General features: G+C 47.9%; 6 protein-coding genes across 6 annotated transcripts; 2 read left to right on the top strand and 4 right to left on the bottom strand.

The window, feature by feature from the left end:
- Window positions 1-271: 271 nt before the first annotated feature.
- Window positions 272-2,003, bottom strand: LOC118511114 (replication termination factor 2). Its single transcript, XM_036053839.1, has 3 exons — window positions 1,563-2,003; window positions 1,100-1,471; window positions 272-1,023 (listed from the first exon to the last, which is right to left on the bottom strand). Exons 1-3 carry the CDS (start codon window positions 1,629-1,631, stop codon window positions 484-486), a joined length of 981 nt encoding a protein of 326 aa, XP_035909732.1. The 5' UTR covers window positions 1,632-2,003; the 3' UTR covers window positions 272-483.
- LOC118511128 (replication protein A 14 kDa subunit B-like) lies at window positions 1,994-2,630 on the top strand. The gene is made up of 2 exons (XM_036053861.1): window positions 1,994-2,378; window positions 2,451-2,630. Exons 1-2 carry the CDS (start codon window positions 2,136-2,138, stop codon window positions 2,568-2,570), a joined length of 363 nt encoding a protein of 120 aa, XP_035909754.1. The 5' UTR covers window positions 1,994-2,135; the 3' UTR covers window positions 2,571-2,630.
- A 6-nt stretch (window positions 2,631-2,636) lies between these two features.
- LOC118511105 lies at window positions 2,637-4,776 on the bottom strand. Its single transcript, XM_036053828.1, has 4 exons — window positions 4,090-4,776; window positions 3,876-4,019; window positions 3,635-3,773; window positions 2,637-3,572 (listed from the first exon to the last, which is right to left on the bottom strand). Exons 1-4 carry the CDS (start codon window positions 4,187-4,189, stop codon window positions 2,660-2,662), a joined length of 1,296 nt encoding a protein of 431 aa, XP_035909721.1. The 5' UTR covers window positions 4,190-4,776; the 3' UTR covers window positions 2,637-2,659.
- A 1,990-nt stretch (window positions 4,777-6,766) lies between these two features.
- LOC118511083 (protein SMG8) lies at window positions 6,767-10,310 on the bottom strand. The gene is made up of 5 exons (XM_036053763.1): window positions 10,119-10,310; window positions 9,885-10,023; window positions 8,948-9,817; window positions 8,776-8,877; window positions 6,767-8,707 (listed from the first exon to the last, which is right to left on the bottom strand). Exons 1-5 carry the CDS (start codon window positions 10,166-10,168, stop codon window positions 6,959-6,961), a joined length of 2,910 nt encoding a protein of 969 aa, XP_035909656.1. The 5' UTR covers window positions 10,169-10,310; the 3' UTR covers window positions 6,767-6,958.
- Window positions 10,311-10,397: 87 nt separating this feature from the next.
- Window positions 10,398-16,074, top strand: LOC118511082. Its single transcript, XM_036053762.1, has 7 exons — window positions 10,398-10,831; window positions 11,011-11,171; window positions 11,248-11,508; window positions 11,580-11,776; window positions 11,839-12,545; window positions 12,616-12,822; window positions 12,888-16,074. The coding sequence occupies exons 1-7, from the start codon at window positions 10,828-10,830 to the stop codon at window positions 14,279-14,281; spliced, it is 2,931 nt and encodes a 976-aa protein (XP_035909655.1). The 5' UTR covers window positions 10,398-10,827; the 3' UTR covers window positions 14,282-16,074.
- Window positions 15,987-16,786, bottom strand: LOC118511125 (probable RNA-binding protein EIF1AD). The gene has a single exon (XM_036053857.1). It carries the CDS (start codon window positions 16,649-16,651, stop codon window positions 16,118-16,120), a length of 534 nt encoding a protein of 177 aa, XP_035909750.1. The 5' UTR covers window positions 16,652-16,786; the 3' UTR covers window positions 15,987-16,117.
- Window positions 16,787-16,800: the final 14 nt, after the last annotated feature.

The raw sequence follows: 16,800 nt of genomic DNA, 5'->3' as shown, positions 1-16,800 counted from the left end.
TGCTTAGATACCGCGAAAAATAACTTAAAACAGTATTTTTTATAATGGAAGATCATTGCTTGAAACAAAAAATTTGTGTTTAATATTCCTCGGGGAGAGGGCTTTGCCATTTGTCAGTAATCCATTCACTTTGTTTGTCCTCATCTACTCGCTTTTATTAGTGACCGGAAACCGTGATGATGAATCATTGTATTTTATAAATATTTTTAGAGGAGCGCAGTTACGATTTCATTCTTACATTCTCATACGAATTATACGTTAACGTGGCTGGTCGACTGAAACTATAAGAATCTACAGTGGATCCCCTTTATTGTACCGAATCGAAATATAAATGAAACAAATATGTACCCTTGTACTGTGGATCTTTTTAAGTATCTAAAGCAGCTCACACGTTCAGCTACAAGTCATTGAAAGTATAGTTTAAATTAAACTAAACAAGTAAAATGTATTACAAAGTTGGAAAGATAACTATCATCCCCATGTTCAATTGTAGAATGGATTGTACGTGACCCAGTGGGCTCGCTTTTGATCCTTTTCACTTTCGTGCGACGTAAAGATGGATTTGTAAACGGCGGATGCTTTCGGGTCTTTAGCGACACTGTAGTCATCCTTGGATTTCTTAAAAACTGGATCCACTCCAATCTTGTCGCTTATTAGGGCACGCTTATTTGGAACCATTGGCTTGCTACTAGTTCCTTTGCTACTGCCCTCACCACTGAGCTTTGCAGAGGAGGGTGCCAACAATTTCTTATCCCCAGTACTCGTAGTTGCGGTATCAACGGCCTCTGCGACGATAGTTGCACTGGATGCGATTGCCGTAGCTTCAGCCGGAGGATCGACGGCAGCAGCTGCAGATGTGACGGTCGCAGTTGGTGCTGCTGATTTAGCTTTCTTGTCTGCTTTAGACTTCTTTTCTGACCGGGCACGAACAGTCCGAGCCTCCATTTTAATGCGCATTTGCTCAATTTCCTCCTCCGTACCATTGAGAATTACGACGTCGTCATCGCTGTAAGGTGTCTGGCACTAAAAGATATCCAAAAACAAACGGTTAAATACTGTAGACAGGAACGCTACGCGGCCAATAAGGGCTTCTACTTACCACCGAACAAGCTTTTTCTTTGACTTCCTTCAGCGCTCTTTCCGAAAACACGCACCCGCACGTCCACAGCGCAACGAATCGAAACTGTCCGCTCATTTCAAGACCAATCAGGGCACAGATGTATGGCGAGCTCTTGTCGTCCTTTGTTTCATCATAGGCCGGGTTAGCGGTTAGATTCAGATTCTTGATATCCTTCAAAGATTTGATGTGAGCACAAGCCTCGGTCATCTTCTCCTTATCCAGTAGCGCCTCAATCACGTTTTGCTTGGAGTACAGTCGGCCCAACCCGCACATTACGATAGGCTGCTGCAGTCGCAACTGTGTTAATGCACAGTGCTTCCACCGGAATTGCCTTTCCGCGTCTTTATCTTTCTGCAAGTAGAGCAAACGGAGCACCATGAAATGCAGTGCCTGAATCGAGAGCACCCTAATGCAGCGGGTCGAAAGAGTTGCAATCACTAACCTGTTCTGGTTTCTTCTTAAGCCGCACTAGCTCATCGCGACGAGGAATAGTTCCGCCATCACAACCCATGTTGAGAAAAGCGACTGGTTTTGGGGGAAAAGTGTAAAAACAATGAATAATCTTCTGCAGGCTACGCAGAAAGTTTGTTTACAAATGGTTTGTTGTTCACTTTTGACAGCTATTTTGCTTCCCATCGGCCAGCATTGACAAGCAATGACGAGCAAGGGACAAATGGAGTTCAAGAACAATAATAATTGCTGCTTGTTTGCAGAATGTTTCGGTTTATTTACACACAAGCAAATAGAAATTATGTAATTGTCTACTTTGCAATGTCGACCTGATTTTCGTTTAAAATCCGTATTTTTTGCGTTGACGTCAAATTGTTCACATCGCTAGCTCATGGGAACGAACTGTCAAAATAATGAAAACACACACACACACAGAATCGTCGACAAAAACGCGCGCTATCGAACAACACCGCGGCAGCATCGACGACAAGAAGTTACACGGCTTGGTTTCCGACAATAAAGTGATTTAGTGTACTCGTCGTGTACAGTAAAATATTGTGTAAAGATGCAGCAATTCGAGCGCAGATCGATAGTTAATGGAGCCCTTCTAAAAAGACACGTAGGCCAATGCGTCAGTATTCACTTGAAGGTGGATCGGGCTGCCGATGGTTGCAAATCTTTTAGCGGCAAAACGACGGACGGTGTTACCGTTCAGGTGGCCCTATCGGAACCTTTGAATGGCGCATGCAGTGGATGGGTGGAAGTGATCGGAGTGGCCGCTCCCAACGATTCCGTTCGCTGCAAACAGGTGAGTCGGCTTACACACAGGATGCGATATGGTTCTCGGTAGCAATTGACCGCAATGCACTGGTTGTTCTAGATCATCACATACTTCAGCACTGGCGATAAAGCGGAGAACTTTGATGTGGACGGACACAACATGTTGTGCACCTTGCTGTCGGTGTGTAAGGAACCCTTCGACTTGGGCCCGCAAATGTAATAATCCGCGTAATATATGTTAAGTTGAAAGAATGAACGCCACGCGTTTGTGTACACTCGATGCAACTTTGCTCAAATACTTGTCCGTTATTATTCATCCAGCTGTAAGGTTACTTCCAGCAGCAGCCATAACATGCGCCAGCACTCCACCGCTACACCGTAACAAATTGGAAAACATTCGATGATGAATCCTACGATCGTATCATTATTGACTGCTCCCTTTGAAACGTACAGCAGCAAAGCTTCTGTTTCTCTCCACGCGTACCACGGTACCATCAGCGTGACTGTGGCCACGATTTTCCACGCGAAAAACGTAGCCTCCTTGAGCAAATTGACGGGCTCGATCGACTGTAGGAAAGTGTCCCAGATCGTACGGAGCGTTAGATTGCGCTTGTCTATCTCGCGCTCGATCAATCGTTGCAGATAGTCAATTTTGTCCAACGGACTACCCTTGATCGAGCGAAAGGAGCAAACAAAATCGCCACAAACGTACACGACGGAAATGCACAGTGCTGATAGAAGCTGCCCCATTCCGGTGTACTGCTTGCGGTCAATATCGGGCGATTCGAGCGGATCGTGCTGATAGACAAACTCGTTCCAGCGGTAATGGACTGAGGAAATGATGTAATTCCACAGCCGGGGGATGTAGTAAGGTTTCGCCAACACGTTGTCCATCGTCGGTTCGGCACGTTCAAGGTATCCGTTCAAAGGGATGTAGCTTAGGTTGCGCTTCTCCGCTTCGTTCAGCAGCTTCAGATCGATTGCATAGAGTAAATAATTGGATGAAGCGCATTTTTCACTGCCTTCGTGCGGTGATTCACTAACTACCGGAATGCACACGATTTGCCACGGCAGACCTGGCTTTGCATTCGTTATCAACGAATCTTTATCTTTACTGCTGGTGGCGCTGGAAGTGAGGTTTAGTAAACACATCAATTCCTTCAACGGTCGTCCCCGCTGTATGGCTTGGGCCAGCACTATATGCTCATCCGCGCTGCTGGTTCTAGTGGGTAAAACAAACATCAGAACCCTTGCCAATGCGAATGTTGCGAAAATGTATATTACCCCTTCAGCCAAGCATACTTGTTCCAGCAGGACATGAACGGTAGAATGAATTGCGGCAGACAGAGCCGCATATGGCTGCTGCTGCAATCGCTGATGTGATGTAGAAATTCTTCCCTCAGCTGCACAATATCAATTTCTCCTGATGCACAGAAAACAAGAGCAAAAAGAAAACGAATACCGATAGATTAATCACTTGGTCGACAATCGAGACCCACACGAGCGCGCGCCCTGCAAATCGCACCTTCCATCTCCATCAGTACACACAGCACTTCGGGGTTTCGGGAGTGATCGACGAAGCTTTTGATGCCGTGCACTTTGGTCCTTTTAAGCCAAGGATAGCGCCAAAACAGGATAACAATCCACAGTTGTCGGGAGAGTGTCACAGCTGCAATGGGATGATGTTGTGTTTGATTAGCTAGTTAATTCACTGAACAAGATTCGACAAACCGTCTTACTTGCGTAGCTGACGAGAAGAAACGGCAACAGGAAACAAATAAGGACAACGCATCGGATAGCATTCAGCGTTATCCTGGTTGTTGCTGGCTCTGTCCACATGATTTAGATCTACGATGCAGTTGAGGAAGTTTCGTATTCGACAACCACTTGCGGATCGGTCGGTGCGAAGATCAGTACTACTAGGCGAACATAAGCAATCGCCAGCTTCTGCACGCTCACGTGCTTATCAATGTTTTTAAATAGTTCGCTCTCACGAATACAATCTTTGCGCAAAGCGTTGCTTTCCGGAAGCAAAAAACGGTGCTTGAAATTTTATTTTTATTGAAATGTTTATTGTCATTATAATTCAACGGGCCACGCAGGACCCCCTTGAAGCCTAATTGCTAAGACACTTAACAGTTATAAGGACGGACGGGTCGAATACAATTTAAAAGCGCAGCGCGTGACATGTCCGGTTGGTGACGATTACTGATACAATTATATTCACGGAACATACGGAGAAAGGGATCAAAGGTACCAAAACGGGTTCGGCGATCCTGTACGTCAAGTAGCGTCCTAGGGCGAAGCGGCCTGGTTGGGACGTATAAGCTGAGCCCAGAGAGTAGTGTTGGGGAGTCGATCCGGTAGTCCAAAAGTCCCGCAACAAATAGTCTCTGAGAGTTGTAGTCACGCTGGTTCAGCAACTCGATAGCCAAAAGCGCACAGCGAGCGTCGTAGTCCACTTGAATCCTTCAGAAGCGCTCCAGATGGCCACCATACAATGGAGACATATTCCAGCACCGATCGAACCAAGGAGCAGTAGAGCGTCTTGATGGAGACCGAATCCGTGAAGTCGCGAGTAAGTTGCTTAAGCAAGCCTATCAGCTGGTTGCCCTTGGTGACGACGTGTTCGAGCTGTTCGTGGAAGCTCAGCTTCTCATCGAGGGTTACTCCTAAATCCCTAACACAGCTTTTGCGGACAATAGCAGAACCGGCGAAGAGCCGGGACAAACGATGGCTTGAGACGGTCAATAGCTTTTAGTATTGAAGACTCATCAAAGATCGGCAAGCGAGGGGTCATGGCATCACGTGGTGTGTGTGATAGTGCATCAACAATTTGCCCCGCCTCATTCACTTCCGGAAGAAAGGTGGCGGAGAAACGTGAGGCAAAGATATCACAGACTGCTGATGGTGCGTTGCCAGAGTGACCGTTGAAGCTGATGGAGCTGGGAAAGCCGGATTAATTGCTTCAAGAAACGTTACATCTACGCGCACGATATTCACGATAGGCAGCAGCCTTGGCCGTTTTAAGCATTCGCAGCGTACCGTCGCTCCAGGGAGGACCTCGTTTAGGGCGCTTAAGCGGCGTACATTCGTTTAGCGCATGTGACAAAAACCGTGTGAATTCGTCAACAGCGAGGTCAAGAGAACCGAAACTGGAACACTCGAAGTCAGCAGCAAAAGAGGAAATCATCGGTAAAAGCCTGTTATAATCAGTCCGCGCGTAGTCGAGCCGAGGTGTTGGCGCAGGTGCAGTTGAGTCCAGACAGGGTACCCAGAGGTCCATCTCAAGCGCAGGATGATGTGCATCAATAGCTAACAGAGGGGCGTAGCACACTATTGGCGATGAAATGGTTGAGGCAACGATCCCATTCGCGAATACCAAATCTAAAAGCCGCCCGTTGTTGTTGAGGCGCCCATTAAGCTGGTAAAGCCCGCAGCGATGCATACCATCAGCAAACTGAGTGGAGCGAACGGAGCGAGTACGCGGCTCAAAGAGTAGGAACGGCGTTTCGGGGTCCTGCCGAGCGGGAAACCAATCGATCGAAGGCTGGTTGAAATCCCCTAGCAATAGGATACCGTCATCAGGACGCATAGCCGAGCACAGCGAGGAGATGCAGTCTTCGAAGTGGCGGAGCGTGACAGCATTTGCGGCAAGTCTGGGCGGGAGATAAGCTGCTACGATAAAGATCCGCGTGTTGCCTAGTAGAACGGCTACGCATACAAACTCAGGAGATGAATGAGCCGATCTGTGCTCCCGTGAGACGTCACGTCAGAGAGTGAGAGCAGGCGGCAATCAGCGCACCACCACCACGAGAACATGTACTGTTGTCAATATTACGATCGCAGCGCTATACACGGAAACTGTCGTCGAACAACAAGGACGAGGGATTTTAACTTCTCCCGAACAATGTGGTGTTAGCATCAAATGAGGCATTATGCTTAAATTTCTTTTTGCTTAAAATTAATCATGCTAGAATAATTGGTGGTCATATATTGATTATCTACTTCACAATTCAATCAGAAGAAACAGTTTTTTCAGAACGATTGCCGGACCACAAGACAGTGATACTTGCCGTCACGCAGTATGGCTGCCCATGCTTCCGTCGGCATAGCCAAGTTGCAGCTTACCGTAATCGGTCACAGATGAGCTCGTAGTGTTTTTACATTCTATAACTTACCACAAGTTTCCAAAGTATGTTTAAGCCTCGGAAACCCACACAATGTTCACGAAGATCACCTAATGTTACGATTCGGGATTTATTGGGAGGCGCGGATCAGGCCTTCTTCAGGACTATTTTTGAGTTCAAGTCAGTCTAAATGTCGTATTTAAACACCGAGAGCAAACGAAACTCGAACTGGACTTGTAAGACGAATTTGTGAGAACTACGTTTAAGCAATACCAGACTAGGCCTCTTTTCGATGTGTGTCATCGTACGGGTCGCTTTAGAATTCATAAAAAATTTTTATTTACTTTACTCCTTAAAGGAGAACTAAAAATCAACGATATTTTCTTTAAAACCCCCGTCAGACATTTAAAGTAAAGGTTCAACAATAGGTTTAACAAATTCTGTCCATCGTGTGTCAATTTGCGAACGGTCGAGCGCATTATCCCGAAGGGTTGGAGATACCCATCCCCACCGATTCCTCGTTCAGGTCGTTCTCTCTGATCCCATACATGCCGGCCAGCAGTACACCGTGCATGATCGCGCTGGCCGGATTCACCTCGGTCGGTGCCATCAACGGTCCACTGTCGCCCTCGTACACGAACGGCAACCGCAGAATCCAGTAGGAGCTTTGGGTCAGCTTGATCGGTTCCGTCATGCCCGTCGTAAATGTGAGGCTGTTTTGCATGTTGTTCTGAAACAGTTTCACCTTCGGATCGATGATCACATTCACCGGCGCTTTGGGCGTAATGATGTGCACTCGCATTAGCTGCGCCGTGTTGTTGATCGTATTGCGGCAGGGACAGGGGAAGTAAATGGGCATATCGTTAAACACCACCCTTCTGCCACTGTCTCGCACAATTTCCGACCCGCAGCGGAGAATGCTGTCCGGCGCATTCATAATGAACCGATGGCCTCGCAAACACTCGTACTCCACGCCGATGAATATTTTGAGCGTAAACTTTTTGTTGTGCTCAAAACTTTTCGCCGAGTGTTGGTTCCCCTTCTTGCGGTTCCGTATTTTCTCGTACGATGCGGCCCAACATTGCGCGTGCTCCAGGTGCACGCTTACATCCCACGGGAGAAGAAAGTTGGAGCCCGAAAGAAACCCGCTCTGCACGTGTTCCGGCAGCCCGGTGTTGTGTGTGTAGATCGAGCTGGGCCCTAAGCACACTAACGACCACGAGGGGAATCGAGGCAGTAATCCGGCTGGGCTAGCAGAGTGCAACATTCCTGGTAGGTACTCGGTGGTAGAGGGCAGTCTGGCCGGTCCAGCCGGTTGTTCCATCTCGCCCGACTTCAATTTGCCTAGCTTTATCACTATTTCGTTCATCTCCTCGTTGCTAGCGTCCTGTTCGTCCTCCTCCTTGGGGATGTGCGTTTCTTCTGGGGGTTCAGTTGCTTCGTGTCTTCCCTCGGTTGGCTTCTGCTCGCGACGGCTGCGACGCTCGCCTTCCCTTTTAACAACGTTTCCTTCCTCCTCGTCTTCCTCTCCCTCGGAGGCAATGTTAAAGCTTAAGCTGGCCGAACTGTTCTGACTTCGCTGGCTGCCGGAAACGAATGGCGAATGGCCGGGAATGGGACGAATGATGGGTCCCACGTCCGACGCCGTCCGACCGGTGCTGTCGAACGACATCAGGTTGGAGAAGTTTTTGTTGATAAATTCCGCCGCCCTGAAATCGCTAATGGATGGTTCAAACACGGGAAACTGTATACGCTCCAAGCGGTTGCAGTTGCTGCAGCTCTTGGCTATGATCTGGTAAAACTCATAGTTTGCCTGCCGTATCGTGTACGGATCCTCGCGATGTCCCTGCGTCCGGCCACAGTTGCACGAGGATGCGTAAATTACGCCGCTAGAATGTTCGGCCGGATCGATTGTCTTGTGCATGCCCAGCACACAGGGATTGCCACGCAGGCTCGGATACTCGCACTGCTGCTTTCCGCTCTGCCATATCGTGTCGCAGCACTCTTTAAGTCGCTCGATGCTGGGCTTCAGTTCAGGGCCACGAGCGTACTCTAGCAGAATGGTTAGCGCTTCCTGATACTTTGTCTCGTGGAAAGAGGCACTGTAGTGCGGTGGCAGCATGTCCTTGTACTTGAGCATAGCCAAATCCAGCCCCTGCTCACAAATTTCCCCAAAAAAGCGCTCATCGATGTCGACAATGTCATGAAAGTTTTGCAAATAGGCACTCTGAAAGAAGTAATGAAACGATAAGTTTTTGTGCCGGAACAGACCGGATTTTCCCCTCTCTGACGTACATAATCCGCATCGTAGGCATCGTAATAAGGATCGTTTGGATTGTCTATGAACAGTTCGTGCATGTATTTGAACATCGCATACCATGCCTCGGTTGTGGGAAGCTACAAAACAATGGTAAGTATTCAATAGAAACTTTCTACAATTAGTATTCCCATCACCGGTTTAACTTACCGCAAAATGTGTTCTGATTCTCTGTCTACCGGAACTTTCGTTGTCTTCAAAGCCCGTTTCCAGTGCATCCTCTACGTGTTCCTGCACAAGACTAAAGATGCTTCGCTCTTCGTCCGCCGTTGGGTCCTTAAAGTCGAATTTGTACTTCAACGGAAAGCCGAAGCAATCGTACGGTTTGGCCCGCTCCAATATTTCCTGCTCGTCCGTTTCGGGGAGCGTCCCCGTACTCGTTTGCTGCTGCTTGCCCAGATACATCGAGAGCAGTTCGATTGAGTCTATTAGCGGATCTTGGTTGCGTGTTTTGGAGTCGTTATAGAAAACAAACTGCTTCGTTCTGGGCAAGGAAAACAGCGACATCGTACTGTTGTTCGTGATGATGAATTCGTTCCGTAGCAGCTTGTTGATGTAATCCTCCACCTTGGTTTCGAGCACATCAATCTCGTCGACCAAGTGTGGCTCCCCATTGTCCGGCAGGTTGAACAAGAACAGCAGCCTCGGACTGCACAGCCGACAGTCCTTCCCCATGAACGAGCCCACATTGGCGCCTTTTAACATTTTCGGCAAAAACTTTAGCACATACTTCTCGCGGATTATTTTCAACGATTTGAAGATGGACAGGTAGGACATATCGAACGATGCGGACGATTCCGCCAGCACGAGGATGTGGCATACCTGCAGGGCAAACAGGAGAACCCTAGCGAAACGGGTCCGAATGGCGCTGTTGAATTCGATGAAATGGAGCGGTGATTCGTCGCGCTTTTCCAGCATCATCCGTTCAGCTAAATGCAACAGCACAAAGTTATCGAATGGAGCGTCGAAGTGAAGAAATAGCGTTTGCCCTTCTGGACGAAAGTAAAACTTTACGCGGCCCTAGGGAATGGAGTTCCGCGGTGAGTAAGAACCGTGCGTTATCGCTTAGCTGCTAATGGAAACTCACATCGACTACTGCATCATCGGTAAGTGATGGATGTGAGTGAAGGATATTGAAGTCGAGCAATTTGTTGGCGTGAGCTTCATTCGATTTGCCCAACACTCCAACTACGACCATCGGTTTATCTCTCTGAAACAGCTTCTCTCTACGACAGTGTTTGAAGGGAAGAAAAACAAATGATGATCGTTTAGAGCAAGGTGGGTTTATGATATCTCAGAACCAATGCACAACGCATCATACCTGATGTCCGCAGGTATGTCGGGAAACACAAAACTTTCGTACGGTTTCATTTTCAACGTTCGGTCAGCTCGCCAACCACGGCAACACAGCACCACGATATTTGCGACTAAACTGTAAACAAACCAGCTGTCAGTGTGGGTCTTTCGACCATGATGACGTACGTGACGTTTTCAGTTATGGATGAACATAAACAGAGCCTGCTTGCAAGCTTTCCACGCTGACTGTCTTATGGCGCCAATTTTAAACGAAGCCGTGCATTGCGGTGTTGTTCAGCTATAGCGTTATTACCCTGCTGTGGATTGCCTATTGTTTTATCGAAAAGCTGTGCCTTTGTTTGTAGCGTAAATAGACTTTGTTTTCGGCGCATCCTTGTTCGTGCGTATACAGTGTCGCGTTCAAGAGCCCAGATTGTAGCGCGTGTCCTCAGCAGGACAGCGCATGCAGTACGCATGGATGTTTTGTGACATCAGCCGTGAGAGTGTGTGTGCGTGTGTATTGATGAGTCCTATTTAGAACTTAGCTCGAGCCAAGAACTGGAGCGCTATTCATAAAAAGGTATTGCTTATTATGAACTTGTAAAATTTGGCACAAGCTGATAGTAGGACGTAGAAAAAAGGAGTGAGCAAGTTTGGTAGACCAGCGCGAAAAGGGGATTACTTTCTGAGCGAACGAGCATACTGCAATCAACGATATCAACGCGTACAACAATATGGGTAAGTAGAAAGAGGCGTGTGCGAGATGCGTTTCAATACAAAGAAGGGCAGCGTTAGTGGACCGTCTGTTGTACAAGCTTAGCCCCGGACCACGGTCAGCCTTAGGGCATAGTTAATGCATCCCACTTCCCATCCATTATTGAGTATCCAACTGTTGTGTGCGGGACGTGTCCTTGCAGATTTGGAGATCGAAACACAAAAGCCCACACTGGACCTGGCGAAGAACTGTCTGAAGAAGGTTCCGAAAATGGAGGACGCTCAGCAATACAAAGTGTTGATACTGGACGATAACGAGCTGCAGAAAATTGATAATATTGATTCGTACTTGAAGATCGAAAAAGTGAGTTTTACCCTTGTGCACATCAAAATCACCGGTTATCGATTGCACTAACAATCTGTCCGGCCGTTTCTTATAGCTGTCGCTGTGCAAAAATCAGTTGCTGCGTATGTACGGAGTTTGTAGGCTGCATTGCCTGCGAGAGCTGAATCTCTCCCACAACAAAATCCTCACCATCGAAGGACTGAAAGATTTGGTCTACTTGACGCACTTGAATCTGGAGGGCAACAAAATCAAAACCATTGAACATCTTAATACCAACGTAAACCTACAGTATTTAAACCTGTCGGAGAACAGCATCACCAGTGTATCGGATATGTCTTATCTAAAAAATTTAAAGGTACGAGTTATTTACTCAACCTCTCACATCTGATGTCTGTGCTAATGGTCGCATTTTGTTTGGTTTGGCAGGAACTATTCCTCAACGGAAACCGCATATCGCATTTAAGGCAATGTGATAAACACTTACCTCAATCGTTGGAGACGTTAACGCTAGCGAAGAACAACATTGCCGATCTGAATGAAATTTGCACGCTCAGTCATCTGAACAATCTCAACAGCATCACGATAGCGGACAATCCGTGCGTGCAGATGGCTGGCAACGTGGTGTAAGTGGCCAGTGGCATTGACCATCGGAATGTACCTAAACTAGCCATTGGTTTCCTTTCAGTGGATTCGACTATCGTCCGTTTGTGTTGAACTGGTGCATGAGTGTGAAGCAAATTGATGGATTTGTCGTCACTGCCATTGAGAGTCTGAAAGCGGAATGGCTGTACAGTCAGGGACGGGGCCGCCAGTTTCCCATAGGGGAGCAAACAGCGCTGGCCCGCTACCTTAGCAGCGTTTGTCCGTTGTCGGGCGAAGCGCTAGAGAATCAAAACGATCGAAAACTGCGGCTTATTCTTAGCAAAGCGCAACAGCACCAGCGTCAGCTGCAAGAACAAACCACACTCGGTAGCGATGGTGCTAATCAGTCAGCGAACAATTCACCCTCGTCGCTGCGTCGGAAAGGTCAGGCAACGCGAATACAATCGCCTCGCGTATCGCGTCTTAGCGGGCGCCAAAATTCGCCCGACGCCATGTCAAACAGTTACCATGGCAACCTTTCGAACAATTCCATGTCGTCAGGCCATAGCGAGAGCAGCTCGGGCGGATCGCAGCTGTTTGAGCTGACGCGATCGTTGATTGATAATATTACCTCGGACAACAACATTATGTCCCAGAGTTTGGATCCTAACATGTTGGCAAACAGTAACGGCTGTGGCGTACCGGGAAGCAGCACTAATATCCTGGGTGCAAATGCAGGCAGCGAGTGTATTGTGTTGAGCAAACAGCATCCGACTGTGATGAACCAAAGTCAAGGTGGTTTGTATAATGGTAAGTTGAATTCCATTATCAAAAGTCAGCGTTAATGTTTCAATACCATTATTGTATCCGTTCCATCCAGATCAACTTATAAATTGTGCTGCGGTAACTGGAGGTGGGCCACTGACGGCTGCATCCAAAATGGTGCCCGTTCCAGAATCACTGATGAGTCCGGACTGTGGACCTACCACAACGACGGCCGCCAGCATTGTACAGCGCAATATGCAACACTGCAACATGCAGCCGCAACCGCAAACGCCACAAATCCCAAAAGCTATCAAAACCAAAGGTATGAAAATGAAAGCCGGTGGAAACGTGAAAGTGCGTATAGCATATTGCGTTTTCCTTTTACAGACAGCACTCGCTCGACCAGTCAAACCGGTGGAGGAAGCATTCCGGTGGCGAACGTGCATCCCAAAAGCGGAAGTCCGCGTGCAGCAAAGCGGAACAACAGTAGCGAACGTTCGTCACCGTCTCTATCGCCAAGGAAAACGCTCAACAGCCACAATAGCAATGGTGGCTCTGGCAGCAACAGCCATTCCCGACCCGTATCATCGCAATCGAAGTATTCGGTGCACGCTGCCATAGCAACACCATCGGAGGGAGGCTCGAGCAATGCTGTAAGTTCGGATGATGACAGCGAAACGATCAACATTGAGAAACTGCGCACCATTCGTCACAAGGCGGCTCAGCAACAAACGCATCAGAACATGCCCCACGGTGGCCAAAGTGTGGGACCGAAAGCGAAGGACAAGGAAGGCCCAGCGGCGGGGAAAGCTGTTGTTAGCAAGGAGCCAATGGACGATAACCGGGCAACGGAAAACTCTGCCATTCTTATCCAGAAGCTGTGGCGGGGCTATGTAACGCGCAAGCGAACCCGTGATTTGGTGGAAAAGCTGTTTCACAAGCGAACCAACGATCACATCCTGCAGCTGACGAAGGACATGCAGGTAACGAAGGAACAGTTGGAATCGGGTCGCAAAATTCAACAGCTGCAGATGAAAGCGTTGCGGCAGCTGTGGCGGAAAGTGTCGGCCATGAATCCAGCGGAACATGCACGCACAGCCACCACCCACGTCAGCGCCCATGGACCGGCGCCACCAGCTGAAGACGACGAAGTGGGAGAATGTGGCCCGCTAACGGGTGACGGCGCTGAACATAGCTCCATTCAGGATTTAACAAAGTCCTGTTCGATGTTGATGAACCAGGTGCAGCAGCTGCAAGGTGCCGTGCGGGACATTGTTAGCTGCATGCAGTTTTTGGTACACGTTCCTGCGCCACCTGCTGCAGCACAACCGCCGTCGAGCAACGCTTCCCAGCAGTGTTCCACAGAAACGCAAACTGACATAGTGGCCGTCCTCACACCTCAGCTGGAACAACGGTTGTCCGAAACGTTTCCATTCGGCCGAGGCGAAGGGTCGCTTAAGGATCAGCTAGGCGTGGCAGCTGCTGGCAGCAGTAAGCTTTCGCGCCCTTCAACGTTGCCAATAAGCTCCAGCGAAACATCACCGAACCTGGTCGCGCAGGGGCAAGATGCCGCCAACATGGATATGGAATGTCTGGAGGAGGCCGTAGATATGGAACTGAACCGAATCGGTGATGTTCAAGTGATCAGAATCGAGGAAGCGGATCGTGGTAATGAAGAGGAAAACAACGACGGTGAACAGAAGGAGCGCGATGAAAAGGAGCAGCAGCAGGAAGGGGTGGCAAAAGCTGAACAGTTGGAAGCTGGAGTAATCATTTCCTAAGCGCGCACGTTAGCATATACTGATCCCATCTCTAAAGGGGACACTTTCTCAAAATTAAGGTAATTTTATTCGTAAAGCCAGCGATTGACGCGCAAGCATTTGTTGATTATTTTGTAAGCTATTTATTTGATGCAGAGCAGGCGGGGAAATGGAACCCGACCGTGCCCGTTGGCGAAAAGCATCTGATCTGAGCTAGCGCTTGTACGTATTTCTAATATTCTCCCACCCCAAACGTGCTGGATTCCGTTTTCGAGCACGTTTCAGTGAGTTATTCTACGCTATCGATCCTTACCAAAGATGTACAAGAAAGCAGTAAGTTAAGAGTGATAGTTGATAGGAGGCGGATCACGTCGCATTTTGAAGCGCTGATTTAGGTTGGGTAATTGGTAAAGTTGGTTTCAACAAGCAACGGGCGATGAGTTTAACGTTTTACCAGTAATGAAGTCTATGCCACTAAACGATAAACTGTCTTGCATGCAGTGCCCTTGTGGATGCACTCCCATTCTTGCTACCAAATACGACACAAATGAGTAATCGTAAATGAGATTAACATGCACACAGATTAGTTTGAATTCGTAATAGGGAAGGACGAAAGGAAAAATGTTACAGTTGTAATGCAGCCTTTCGTCAGCAATTCATCATTTCGTTCCGCCACGCAAAATGGTCGCTTATTTCCCTGCAAACCAGGTGTCCGTACTAAAAGCAAAGATACTGAGATACATCGATCCTTCCATGACTGTAACTATTCGTTGTAAAAGTGCATGAAGGCTGTACGAAAAGACGAAACGAAAACCACTGCCGTATGTCGCCATGGTTGGGCGTAAAAGGGGGACTTCCTTACTTACTTCCTTTGGCCGTTGGTCAGCCGCTCGTTCGTTCATTTTCATCTCGAATCACTACACTACAAGTGCCTACATATTTCACCTTAGTTGCGAGAGGACATGTGCGAATGATGATTGTGCGGGAAGAGTAGAGCAATTGCAAATTAGATGAATTGTTTCTCAGTATGTTCAGGCGGGAGTAGATCGGCAGCATTCGGCGCAGAATCATCAGTAGCGGGAATGTAGGTATTCAACTTGTAGTATGATTTCAAATAGATATGCCGTACTGAGGCACACAGTTAGCGCTAGAGTTCAACTGAAATTAGAGTATTTAGTTGTGCGTAATCTACAGCCACAGCCACACATTTTCAGCACGTTTGAATAGTAAAGGGAAATTATAAAAAAAAAACTTAACATTCCATAGCAGAACGTTTTAAAATTCTAATTTACAGAACAGAAATTAGCAATACACTAGAGTTTCACAAACTAGCCGCCTTTTTGGTGCACGTCTACGTTGATAGCCATTAAGGACGTTTATGCAAACGATTTGGTTTACTATTTACCATCGATTTTAGCATTAGAACATTAGAGATAGCGTTAGAATAGTTCAAGCAGAACAAGTACCCATTTGAGCCTCATTGCACGTGTTGCGCAAGCATTTGCCCATTAGTTGCGCGCGATGGTATTGTGCTTGTGTCCGCTCGCAGTGAATGTACCATGGATGTAATAGCTGGCGGAATTCTATCACCGTACTTACCGACAAGCTCGCGTTCTTCTCGCGTAATCTGCCTATCTCTCGCCAAAAAGCCAAAGCTAGCAAAAAGCGCAAAGCATGAAAAAAGGAATTCTTTCCGACAAAGCAAACATGAATCAAGCGCATAAACTTACAAATGTACAAATATGTGTATCTTCAGCAGTTTTTGATACTTCTTATCAGATAAAACAATAAACGCATCGTCGCATAATACCGAACGCCACACTGCCGTTTGCCAATCGAAACACGACGGGCGCTCATCTATCGGTCACTCGGTGACTGTTTTTGTGCCGCATCGATCGTCTCCCGGGCAGTCGCTTCCTCATCATCCTCGCCTTCCTCGGCATCGTCCTCCGTATCCTCTTCATCCTCCTCGCCGTCATCGGAACTCTGGGCCAGAAATTTGCGGTTCGTGTTCCGAAACAGTCCATCCTCATCTAAATCCTCCTCCAGGTCGCGCTTTTTGCTAAACTTTCGTGGCCAAACGCCTTCCTTCTCGAACACCTTGACGTGTTCCGGTGTGAGAATGCGGCAGATTTCAGCCTTCACCTTGTTGCCCTCCTCGATCGGTTCCACCAGCACGAAATCGCCCCGCTTGATCCACACATTTTTGCGAAACTTTACCGGCATCGAAACGAGGAACCGCTCCTCGCCGTCCTGTGCCGTCTCGACCTCGTGCAGGTTGTTGCCCCGGCTGGCAACGATACGCACAATCTGTTGGTTGTCTTTGGGTAGGTCGAAATCGTCCGCCTCTTGCTCCTTCAGCACATGCTTTATTTTCGTTACACGGGACATGGTGAAAATTGTATTTTGAATTATCTTTAAAGCAATCGCATCGAAGCACACAATGAAACGCGCGTTGGAAAACTGCCAGCATCCACCGATGCACGCACAGCGAACTGTCAAAAGGAGAAACGTAAACAAACAAGTATACACTACCACAG

This window comes from Anopheles stephensi, chromosome 3, assembly GCF_013141755.1.
Source record: "Anopheles stephensi strain Indian chromosome 3, UCI_ANSTEP_V1.0, whole genome shotgun sequence".
NCBI lineage: Eukaryota > Metazoa > Arthropoda > Insecta > Diptera > Culicidae > Anopheles > Anopheles stephensi.
The sequence above is the reverse complement of the archived record's forward strand: the minus strand, read 5'-3'. Positions and strand labels throughout refer to the sequence as shown.